This window comes from Canis lupus, chromosome 14, assembly GCF_011100685.1.
Source record: "Canis lupus familiaris isolate Mischka breed German Shepherd chromosome 14, alternate assembly UU_Cfam_GSD_1.0, whole genome shotgun sequence".
NCBI lineage: Eukaryota > Metazoa > Chordata > Mammalia > Carnivora > Canidae > Canis > Canis lupus.
The window spans coordinates 13809834-13822897 of NC_049235.1; the positions used below are offsets into that span (position 1 = coordinate 13809834).

A 13064-nucleotide genomic window follows, 5' to 3' on the forward strand; every position below is an offset into this window, starting at 1 on the left:
TTTTGTTTTTGAACAAAACACGTTGGTTTACTTACTTTTGTTGAAACTGTTTTTCTAAGCTACTTAATGGTAAAATACCCTTTCACTTTCTTTTAACCTTAATATATTTTATAACAAAGGTTTTTATTTCAGTTGCAAATGAGAACCTTTTTTCCAAACAATGCAAAGTGGGCCACTTTGAAATAATGTGAGCTTTGTGGTTCACTTACTCATTTGTTCATTTACTGCTATGCTAAGAATTTAAATTGTATATGAAAAATATTCACCCCAGTCACACTGTATGTTTACTACTCATTTTTTTGGTTTTATTTTTTGTTTTTTCTTATTTCTGAGACTATCAGTGAGAACTCATAACCAACCAGGAAAACCAATTAACTGATTTTCCTACATCTGTCAAATCTTGTCTTATGAGGAGATCAGCATGAGGTTACAGCAAACAGAGATGAGTCTAGCAGACTGTCTCTGGGCCTCTCCGACTGTCTCTGGGCCTCTCCTTTCTCATCTATAAAATGAAGGAGTTGTTGAAATTTAATTACAGATAATTTGGAATCTAGTGGATTGTTATTTCGTCTGGATGCCCCGGTTCCTTACAGCTGATGTAGAGTAAATTATGATTAAAGCAATTAAGGCCTACAAATAAGTAAAACATTTTAATTTTTAAATTTTCAGATAGTATTTTATAGCCAAAATAAAAATCATTTGTATAATGAGGACATAAAGGCTAATATACTAACAGATTTTAAAAAACTAATCTATAAATTATGATTTATAATAGAGTTAGTAATTGCTTCTCACTTTATACCAGGAATTACATCATGACATAAATCTAGACATGATGTATCTTATTTATTTATTTTTTTTAAAAAAGATTTATTTATTCATGACAGAGAGAGAGAGAGGCAGAGACATAGGCAGAGGGAGAGAAGCAGGCTCCATGCAGGGAGCCCGACATGGGACTTGATCCCGGGTCTCCAGGATCACACCCTAGGCCGAAGGCGGTGCCAAATCGCTGGGCCACTGGGGCTGCCCTGATGTATCTTATTTAATACATTTTTTTGGAGTAAAATACCTTAAGTAAGATTTTCGTGGAAATTGTTTTTACTTTGATAACTTCTTTGATTATGTTAATGACTACAAATAAGATACATAACTTTGTTTTCAGGGCAAAGATAGTGTGATTTAAACATTGAGAATTGATATTATTAATATATGTAATAAAAAGCATTCTATTGTGATTTACATCTCAGTGCTGAGATATTTTCATTTTTGTAGTAGTTGTATCTCAGTGCTATTTTCATTTTGTAGTATGTTATAATGTGGGTTCAACTAGAGTACCAAATTATAGTTCCTTTTGGATATGTTTCCAAATTTAATATTTGTTAAAAATGTTATATGTTGAAGTAGGAGGATAGAGAGTCTGTGGTCGACACATAGATGTAGCCGATAGCACAAACTATATATATATTCTTCCTTTCATTTTCATATATAACTGACTGTGTGATTGGTTTTGTTTGGTTTCATAAAGAGTACAAATATTTGACAGAGTATATGCAACCATGTCCCTTTAGAGATTTCTGTGTTTGGTTATGAGAGAAGAAAAGATCATTTTGGGGGAATGCGACTTTAGAAATTTGGCTTTGGAGTTTTAGTATAATTGTACTAGGAATTTCCAAACAACATAGCAAGAATTTACAGTACTTTTCCAGATGGTGGTGGTTAAACAATAATTGGAAGCTGTATGAAATAAAGCAGTATTTTGTATGAAGTAGGTATTCAGTCAACATTGGTTAAACTAAAGAACATTCTACTTGATATCTAAGTGCTGTTCTCATAATTTACAAAAGATAAAAGTACAAATTTTAACTGTTAGGCCCCTGAAACAAGAACTGTTCTTCAAAACGAATTTGCTTATAACTTTTAGAAAAGTTAATGGTCAAAAAAAAATGTACTTTAAGTTAAAACTTGATAAAGCATATTGTTTAATAATAATTTTCCTTACCATTCTTATAAATTCTGAGGTGCAAAGGTAACAAATTCAGTCAGGCTTTTGCTCCTTTTGCCCTGTCATCATCAGTGTATTCTGTTTGGGAAAGAATGATGGCCCTGAAAGCAAACAGGGAACCTGTTCAATGACTTACAGATACCTTCCCTTCTCTGGTAGAATAGGTGACATGGGACCAGCTTGATTTATGTGCTGAGTGTACCTCATATTTATTTTAACTGAGTTCATTTTATTTATTAGGCAACCATAGTGTTTATTGCATCAGATAATGTATAGCCATCTTATTTGGGCTATTCAGTTTGCAATTGTAAACTTGATGGCAGGTTTCTTAAATATTTGTGTGTTGTTGTTGTTGTTTATTTTTTTTAAAGAGATATCCCAAAGTTGCAGATGGCTGGCTCATCTCCAAATACCTCTTCAAGGTACTCTATGCTGGTGATGTCTCCCGCCACTGAGCTGCACGGGAGCATGGAATTGACTTACTGGGGAGGGCTGTATCAGTTAAGTGATCTTTTTTAGTACATTGCATGGGTTTTGCAAATCTTTCTATTTTTGTTTTTGTTAATCCAGAGGGCACGAATATGCTTATGCTAATTTTTAAATTAAAATCTTGTTGTAAACCCACACAATATAATAACTCATTTACTCTCCTTTCTTTTTCACGTGACTCCCTCCATATTTAAGTTCCATGGTTTTAAAAACTTTTTAAAATCATGCATATTTGTGCAATTACATTTTATTGTCACTCTTAATGATATAAGAATTATCTCAGTTTTTTAAGTGCTGTGTAATGATATTTGTATTACATACAGATTGAGGGCTTAGGGAAGCTGTGTGATTTTTCCAAAGTCACTGAATAAAACATACGTAGGCAGTATCAATAACTGCTTTGCCATTCTGGAATCATTAGTGGGAATATATTCCTTAGTTTCCTTTCTCCCAGGTAGAATGCATGCCTTTATTCACTTACCCTGAACTGTTTGAGTTCCTGCTGTCTGCAAAAACACTGCTAGGCTCTGTACTTAATGACCTAGCTTTTTATTAGGTTTTCTAATTAGAAAAGAAATATATAGTATTATTTTTAAGGGTTGCAATTAAGACAAAAGATGGAAAGTAGAAAACAAACATCTTCTCTTTTCCTCAACCCTCATTCCCACAAATAGTCATTTTAAACAGTTTTGTTTTATGTGTCTATGTATAGACTTAATCACTACTGAAACAAATTATGCTTGATTTCTTCAAGGTTGCACATTTACGGGTTGCTCTCTGTATGGATTTCAGTCTTTGGGATTCTAATTCAATCTGCCAGTATTCTAAGCCTTTTGTTAAAAAGCTGGTAGAAGAAAAAGACAAAATCTTTGTCCTCTACTTGGAAAGATGGTAAAATTACTGGGATACAAAGCTTAAGTCAAATTCAATTTCCAGGTTTTTGGTGAACCTGGTTATCTTAATTTTTTTGTTTTAGAAGGTTAAGAATTGACTCATTTTTATTGTATAGATACACATTATAGATATTTGTAATAAGGAATTGTCAACAACAAAGAATAATATTTTATAAATTAGTAACTGCAATTCATAGTTGTTAAATGATTTACTTGAGATGTCCTGTAGGTAACATACAGAGCTAGCTATGTAAGTACAACTGAGTATCTAATCTAGACTCATACTTCTTAAGATTCAGCTTAGTATGTAATTAAAGTTATTTTTAAAGTGTTTATTTCTTTTTTTAGAATGTTAATATGAAATTTTATTTAAAAAATTAATCAAGGTCATTATATTACTTTCAAAGCTGGATAGTCTAATAAATATGAACCTCAGCTAAAAATAGTACTTTCTTTTAAAAAAAGAAAAGACTGCCCTCTTGCAGAAATGGGAATTTTCCCTGTTTAGCAAAAATATAGTAGAAATATTAGACTGACTTTTATAAATTAGCAGTGAGAAATTCAGGATTGCTGTTAGAAAATTTGAAGTAAAAAGTTAAAAGTTGAATTCATCTAAATACTAATAATACTAATACGAATCCACAGATAACCATTTTCCTGTAAGTATCTGAAATCTTTTATAGTGATATCAGAGTGGTTAATTAAAATTTGATGGGCCTTTCTTTTACTACTTGTCTCGCTAAATAGCAATTCCAAGGTAATAGTCTTTGATATTACCATATAGGTGATGTAACATTAACAGGACTTCAGCTTGTGGATGAGTTTTTCATTTGCTTTCATTTCATTCTTTACATAGATAGGTAAGCACTAATTCAAAGGGTAGAAAAAGGAAGTCACTTAACAGATTCATTTATATTTTATATTATCAAAAGATGATGTGTCAGCCACCACTTAGTAGAGAACCACTTTAGAAAATTTAGTTCTTGTTCTTAGAAGGTCTCATTCTAGTTGTGAACTAAGATATAAGCAAAACACAAATGTATTGCATGATGTAACAAATGTCTTAAGAAATGTAGAAGAGTAATTTTATTGTATTTTTAAACTTTTTTTAGAAGAGTAATTTTAGAATGATATTGGACCCTAGGGGTCACAGGCCATTTTTAGGTTTTGAAAATAAGGCAGTTTGGTTGGAAAGATACAACATAGCTGGTTAGTAGCAAATTACCTTTTAGTCTAGCAAGCTTTTCACCCTTTTTTCTTTGCCTTAAAATGCAGTAGAGTTGGATTGATGGAATGTCAGCATGTTTTGGAAAGTTGTTTAACTTCATCATTGGTAAAAGTTAACTTCTAAGAAAACATTTAACAGAAAGCATATTATACACATCAAGAACTTCAAAAAGAATTCTATTAGTGACAGTTGTATTTCTTCTCTGGAATAAAATTTCTTCAAGATATGGACTAGTTGTTTACTTGTGTGATTTACTTTTATGGTTATTTTTAAAAGAAATGAAAATATTTGGGGAGTGATTGTTTATTACTTCAGTAGTTATTTTAAAAGACATGATCTTCTTGTAGCTTTGTTTTCTTAATTTTTCTGTTGAATAGTGATTACAGACTAATAGCCTAAGTACATCTTTTGCTATTAATCTGTGTTTAAGTAAAAGTCATCTTCAAATAATAATATCTCAAGTAACCAATTGAAATTTCCATTATTTTAAATTAAATTTAACCTTTTCATAGATGCAGAAATTATTTTAATATTTACATAAAATTCTAGAATATACAATTTACAAGAGAGTTGGTAGGCTCTAACACGGGAGTACATCTCTTAAAGCACATTATTTTGAATGTGAAAAATTCAGTGTCTTGAATTCACTTCACTTTGGAAATGATGTGACTATGGAAGAGGAAGTCAGAATCAAGCCAAGTCATCCTCACATCTAGTTTGCTAGGTTAATAAAAGTGTCATGAAGATAACTACAGGTTTATTTTTTTAAGGTCCTATGTATTGTGATGACATGTCATTGTGTTAATTTTTCAGTTTCTCAGTTTGTAATCTGGGAAATCTTGCCATGGTCTCTTGGGTAAAAGCCTTATAGAAAGCATCTCTTACCCATAGCTGGAGTTCCGCAGGATTTAGTGCCTATGCCTTCTCTGTTTAACCATAGCATAGATTTTGGTTTTTCATATCTTTGTTTCCTCTCCTCCAAAATGGAGCTTTGTTATTATTCTTTTGTGTTTTTTTTTTCAAAGCTTTATTTTAAACCTTCTCATAATTATTTTCCTTAGTTAGCCCTGTCAAACTCATGAGAAGGTTTAAAAATAAAGTCAAGAGAGAAACCTTGTGATGTTCCCTTTAAGGTCCCTTCTTGGTGGAAGTCTGGCAGCTATACCTCTCATTCTAAATTATGGAATTATCTTAATTAATAGAAGCCAAAGAAAATTAGTTGAGACAAGAAGTATCTTGGGGAGGTAAATTTAAAATGGTTGATAAGGGAAAAGGCTGGACTGGGAGTAAATTTTAAGGATTTTTCTAGATTCTGAGCAAGTAAGGGGAAAAATTTAATTTTGCATCCAATTTCTACTTCCTTTACAGTACAGGGGAGCTTAGTCCCTTAACTGTGTGATAATAGTAATAACAGTAGTAATAATTGTTAACATCTGTAGGCTATATACTAATTGTTGTACAGAGATTATCTCATCTAATACTCTCAACAGTGTTATCATGTAGGTACTACCATTATTGTCAACTTACAGAAGAAACCGAGATTTATTTATTTATTTTTATTTTTTTTATTTATTTATGATAGTCACAGAGAGAGAGAGAGAGAGAGGCAGAGACACAGGCAGAGGGAGAAGCAGGCTCCATGCACCGGGAGCCGATGTGGGATTCGATCCCGGGTCTCCAGGATCGCGCCCTGGGCCAAAGGCAGGCGCCAAACCGCTGCGCCACCCAGGGATCCCAGAAACCGAGATTTATAGAGTGAAATTAACTCATTTGCTCAAGATCCATAGCTAGAAAGTGATCTAATTCAGATTCCCTTGACTCAAAAGTTCATATTCCTAACCACTAGGCATCTTGCCTCCTCTCCAAATGGCTAACAAATTTATTACATGAAAATTGTGTTAAAGACAAATTATATTAAGGTAGTGTACTAGGACTTTTTTAACTAAAAGAACAGAGGGGGCAAAGGAAAGTGATGGGGAGAGATTGAGAGGAAGGAGATTGTAAATTTTCCGAAAGATTTCTATTTGTAGGTAGTAAGATTTGATTTTTAAAGAAACAGGTTATAGAGACATTGAGTTGAATAAGGACTCCATGGATAATTTTGTATTTTTATTTATATAGGCAAAGGTATATTTGTTCAGATGTTTGACATTTGTAATCTAGAATGCACATGTCTTAATACCAGATTGTCATTGAATATCACTATAGAAAGATAGTTAGATTTTTAAAATTCAAATTTTATGTGCATTGCAGTTAAGCTGAAGTTTTGTGTTGATTTACAGTTGATTTATTTAACAAATATTTACTGAGTGCCTACTATGAGCCAAGCATTAAATGTTGGAGATTGATTTAAAGACAAACAAGACATAATCCCCGCCTTACTGATTTTACCACCTAATATATAGGATAATCATGTAAACATTTATAAGGATAAACACAGGGTACTATGTCAGCACATAGGGAGGGATTGACCCACTGTAGAGATTATACATGGCTTACAAGAAGAAAAGGACTTTAGAAATGTCCTGAATAATGAATAGAAGTTATCTATCATGTATAATTTCTATTGGTTAAGTAACCATAAATATATTATTAGAAACACCAGGGGACTCTCTTTAAAAAATACCTGGGCCTGCCCTTAAAGATTTTGGTTATTTACCTTGGTGTGGAGCCCAGGCATGGGTATTTTTTAAAAAGCAGCTCAGTCATTGTTATGGATGCTGTGGTTGGAAATCACTGAACTGTTATTTGAGACATTGCTCCTAAAATGGTGTTTGCTGACTAGAATACTTTTGGTATTACTACAGAGATGCTATTACTGGGGACAGGAAGATTTGAGATAAACAAGTTATTAAGGAGGTCCAGATTTAAAATTTAAAAGCAGATCTTTCTACTTTAAGATTAAACAAATTCCCTAGGTGAGACTAATCATTCCAGAAAACTACAGAAAGAATTAAGTTGTCTCTCATATCCTACTTAAAAATGCTCGGACTACAAAATGGTGCAGTGGACCCACTACTTAGAGTCTTGCAGAGAAATATTAATACTGATGTCAGAATGTTTATTTGCAAAAGAACATTTGTTCTTGAGTAGACACATAATTACCCATATATGAAAAATTATAATAGTAAATGTCTGAAGGACTTTTCATGGGTTGCCAACTAGAAGAGAGCAGATGAAGGACAAAGGGGAACTTTATGGCTTTCTAGATGAGAATGGTTGGGTTTATTATGAATGATCAGTGAATGTAGGATTCTAATTCATCATGTTTACTTAGAGGATAGACCACGCATTGTTTCATTCCTTTGAAGTCTCCTTATAAAGAGGAGGAAAGGGGTTGTGTTGTTATTTTTTCTGTTTCTCTAAGTAGAAAAAGCTTTAGAATGCAACTAATGACATGTGAATTAATGGTTAACTAGAACCATAAGGAGGGTTTTCTGGGAGCTATCTAAATAAAAGACTTTCTTAGAATAATGGAGTATTAAACTGCAGGATATCTTTTAGTGTCTGATCCCTTTTTCTTTCATTTGTTTGATTTTGTTGTTGAGAAAACTGTGATCCAGATCCATTAAATAAATTACCCATAGCACAGCTAAGTAAAGGTAGAGAAGGACTAGATTTAAAGATTTTCACCATTCGGGTCAGTGCCCTTTTTGCTATGGCACACTAGGCTTTTACTTTTCAGAATTTTATTCTTGCATTTTGAATTTTCTAGTCTAGTTTTCTTTTATTTTGTATTACAATTTGTCTCCTGAAGGTCAAGTAACCTGGTTTGGTTATGAAAGTCCTCGTAGCTTCTGGGACTATATCAGAGTGGCTTGCCGGAAAGTTTCACAGAATTGTATCTGCAGCATTGAAAATATGGAAAATGTCAGTTCCTCTAGAGCTAAGGTAAGACATAAATAATCATATACAATGTTTATAATCTAGTCCTCAGCAGTTTTGACCCAAATAGAAAATTCTGAGCTCTTTGGTATATAAACTTTTTTTTTTCTTTGCTGGAATTAAGCACTTGACCATGTTTAATATCTTTTATAGTCTTGTTTCTATTTTTTTAAGCTGCATATAGTTATTTAGAATGCTCTTGAATCTTCCTTGTTGCCTTAGGAATAGCAAGAAGGTTTGAAGCTAGTCACTATGAATTCTTTTCTGAGAGCACAGTAAAATATTTCCTGTTCTGTGAAGTTTCTACATTTCTTGAGTTCCCTAAACCAGTGGCTCTCAGTGTCCCATTGAATCCTGGGGGTTCATAATGTCAAAAGTATTTTCCTGTAGTAACAAGATGTTATTTGCCTTCTGCACTGTCTTGACACTTGGAGTACTTATACAGAAAAAATGATGACAAAATTGCTGGTTCCTTAGCATGAAGTAAGGCAATGGCATCAAACTACTAGTAATTACTGAATTTTTCCCACTGTACTAAGTCAAAAAAAAAAAAAAAAAGAAAAAAAAAAAAAGAAAAGAAAAAGAAAGAAGAGGAGAAAAACCAGTGCCTTTTCAAGACGTCCATGATGGTGCAGATTTAGTTTATTAAATCTCAGCCTATCTTTTTTAATATCCTGAGTAATAAAATGGAAAGTATGCATAAAGCATTTGCAGCATACTGAAATATGATGGCTGTCTCAAGGAGAACTGCTCATGCAGTTGTTTGAATTGTGAGCTGAATTAGACACTTGTGTAATACTATTTTTACCTAAAATAAAAGCATAAAAAACTATAGTTTTTTTAGACTTAGGCATTTGTTAGGGTTTTCTTGAATAAAAATGAACAAAGTAAGCCTGTTAATTGAAGGGAGACAGCTGTGACAGGGTTTGTTGCCAATGGTAAAATTAAAACTTTCCTAAAAATTAGAATCTCAGAAAACTTATATTCACCATCTTAGGCCTAATAGTTTCCCTGTACTTAAAGACTTTTCTGATAATAGTGATGTTGATATTAGCAAATGTATTTTTAAATTATTGAATGAAATGTGTTAGCATTTGGTAAACCTGCAAAACTCATAATTTCCAAATGATCAATGCATGGAATTATAAAATCTTGCGTCGGTAAGAGATCTATTTAAACTAATGGATTTAATGAAATACAGTATGAAAAGTTCATTGATACGGTTATATTTTCCGTGTCGCAATTAGCCTTTAAGAAAATATCAGTTACTGAGTTTTAATGTAGAATGAAAGGAGAATATCCACAATTATCTGAAAAGGCTATCACAGATTCCCTTGTGCAGCTATCTATTTGTGTGAGGCTAGATAGCCTTCATATGCTTCAACCAAAACAACACATTATAACATTAAATGCAGCAGCAGATATCTAGTTCTGTTATTAAGCCATACATTAAAATAATTTGAAAAAATGTAAAACAGAACCACTTTTGTCATTAATATTTTTGTTTAAGAAAAGAGTTATTTTTCATAAAGTATGTTATTTATGTTAACATGTTTTATTTTTTTTAATTACCTAATATTTTAGAAGTTTCTAGTTTTGACTTGTAATACAGTAAATATCAATAGCTATAACCCATATAAAAGCACTTTGAAGTCATCAATAGTTTTTAAGACTATAAAAAGTCTGACCTGCTCATGTAAGCTGTATCCACTTTGGTGTAGTAGTTTTATTTTATTATTGGATTGTCATACTAGGTTTCCTTACTATTTCTGGCACTTAAGAATTACAGAATGAAACCTAAGTAGAAAGTAAAGATTGAAAATAGATAGGTACAGTTTTTAAGATCAACATAATTCATTTCATTATTTCATAGTTACATACTTACAAATTACATGTCTGTAATAAATGAAAATATAACGATCATCTTTCAAATGTATAGTTTCTGAGTTTATTGTTCCTGCATCTATTTTTATTTAGGATGTTTTTTCTTCTGGAAAATGATTGGTATTGACCGTGATATATTGAGATTAAATATTTTGTAAACAAAACCTGAATAAGATTTTTTTATTTTTTTTTTTTATTTTTTTTATTTTTTTTTTTTTTTGAATAAGATTTTTTTAAATAAGATTTATAGAAAGGAAAAAAAAAAGATTTATAGAAAGGAGAAAAAAAATGAGTGGGAAATACCAGAAAGGGAGACAGAACATGAGAGACTCCTAACTCTGGGAAACGAACTAGGGGTGGTGGAAGGGGAGGTGGGCGAGAGGTGGGGGTGACTGGGTGACAGGCACTGAGGGGAGCACTTGAGATGAGCACTGGGTGTTATTCTATATGTTGGCAAATTGAACACCAATAAAAAATAAATTTATAAAAAATAAATAAGATTTATAATATTTAAATGTAGTGAAATAATTGGAAACATAAACATTTTTAAATTTGTAATATGGAAATGTATTTTTGGGTAAAGTTGATAGCTATGATTTGTGAAGACTAAAGGTGTAGAGTTCACTTTCTAAAACTGCTGCTCCCTCCTTCACTGCCTCCTCCCAGTCCAACCAGGGGGCTGTCTGAGCAAGAGTTAACTTTCTGATTCAGGACCTCCTACCCTTTTTTAGACTGAATCAGTTTTCCTCTCTGCCTCACACATTTTTCAAGCCAAATAATGCCTTCATCTTTAAGTCAATCATAGCTAGATTTTTTAAAAATATTTTTTCTTATAGAAAACATCTTAGCCATAATATTGTCTTCATATCCTTTGACCTCTGTTTTCTCAAACTTTTGACTTTATGCATTTATTATCTAATTGATAGACTACAGGCTTAAAAATGTACAATCTGAATTCCCCTTTGCATCTTTGCTGGGTTCGTATCATTTTTCTTTTCATGTTTTCCTTGTGGTTTAAGAATATCTTGGTTTCTGTGGGTTAAGATTAAAAGGCAGGCTATAATTTGAATGAATCAAGTCTATAAAAATAGAAACTACCCCAGGTGGCACATAAACTTTATTTTCAAATTAAAAGAAGGAACAATTAACATGACAAGTGTATTCTAAGCCCCTTCAATATAGCAGAGAATATATTTATAGAACCAAATTATATCAAAATACAAAAGGTAATTGAGAAGTTAACAAACATCAGAAATGTAGCATTTGGACCTGGGTGGAGTGCAGAAATACAAACCCCAGCTGACCACCTCTCTTAATGAGACTCTTGTGACTAAGCCCTGTGTAGCAAGATGCTGCCCAGCAGAGAGAATTAATATTTATTCTGTCAAAACCATTGTTGAGTAGCAAAACACCAAAGAACAATCATGTTCCAAATCCTACATTTATATCTTTGTTTTGCTCAGGCCTCAAACAAATCCATTTGTGGGAAAAGAGAGATCTATGATTTGCCTGGTTATGCTGGGAAGTCTGCAAGCAAAGATTACTTCTGTCTTTATTCATTGCAGTGGGCAGAGCAAAGTACTTAATCTACTCAGTAAATCACACCTGCCAACTGTCAAGATTGAAGGATTAAGCAAATATCTCAGATGGCTGGTTTATTGAGCCTTTGAGATGCCTTCTAGAGTGACTACCAGCCTTGACACTTATGAAAACATACCAGAACCACAGCACCAAATTTACCTTCTAAACAGTGTGCAACTCAGTTCACTTTGAAACCAAACAGATCTTTATTTTTTAATTCTATGTAAAAAGCAGAATACCTTTGGTTATACCTTTAGGGCTGTGTGGATGACATTTTAAGCAGTGAAAGACAAGATACTTTACAGAACAATGACTAATTCAATATAGAAACATTATTTAAATTTAGTTTCATTAATTGAATCAGGATTGTCTGTGTCCTAGAACTACTGCACATCTTAGATTCATATGGTAGAAATTTACCACCATGGGAGAGCTGATACTTAGACACTCTAAGCTGAGATCTGTGAAATGCTGATAGTCCCTTTGCTCAGTCCATGACCAGCTGAGCCTGTTCTCCAGGGCTTAAACAAAGCCTAACAATGGAATAGAATATTTGAATTGAAGATCATGTCTGTAATCTTTCCATCTCAGATATATTGGCAGCTAGCCTTGCTATAATATGCAGAGGTTCTGGGAATGGGATTTCTGCATATGAGATTTCTATTTTATTTTATTATTTTATTTTATTTGTTTATTAGAGAAAGAGAGAGGGAGGGATATGAGCAGGAGGAGGAGCAGAGGGAGAAGGAGAAGTAGACTTCTCATTGAGTACAGAGCTTTATGTGGGGCCCACTCCCAGGACCCTGAGATCATGACCTGAGCTGAAAGCAGATGGTTAACTGACTGAGCCACCCAGGTGCCCCAGGGGATTTCTATTTTAGGTTTCAGATTAAATTAGGACTCTTAGAAAACTAACTTCATCTCAGCAGGCATTGATTTCACTCCCTTCTGAACACACCCACTTTTCCCATCTGCTATTCGGCTGATTACTTATAAGCATAATATATGATTTCTGACAGAAACTCCCCTAATTGGATCCTTAGTTACTACTGTTATTTACCTTACAGATATTTCATTTGAATTTTCTTGGTATTCCAACTGA

At 32.8% G+C, this 13064-nt stretch overlaps 1 protein-coding gene across 8 annotated transcripts in view; it reads left to right on the forward strand.

Moving 5' to 3' along the window:
• Positions 1 to 13064, forward strand: part of RUNDC3B (RUN domain containing 3B) — a 168928-nt gene that overhangs the window by 67463 nt on the left and 88401 nt on the right. For 5 of the 8 annotated variants that reach the window (XR_005369349.1, XM_038556690.1, XM_038556695.1 and 2 more), the window contains exons 3-4: positions 2374 to 2424; positions 8370 to 8503. Coding sequence is in view for 7 of the 8 variants with exons in the window: in XM_038556690.1 (XP_038412618.1) it covers positions 2374 to 2424; positions 8370 to 8503 (185 nt within the window). In the remaining variant the exon portion in view is untranslated. The remainder of the gene's footprint in view (positions 1 to 2373; positions 2425 to 8369; positions 8504 to 13064) is intronic. The other 3 variants (XM_038556692.1, XM_038556693.1, XM_038556696.1) reach the window with 1 other exon arrangement.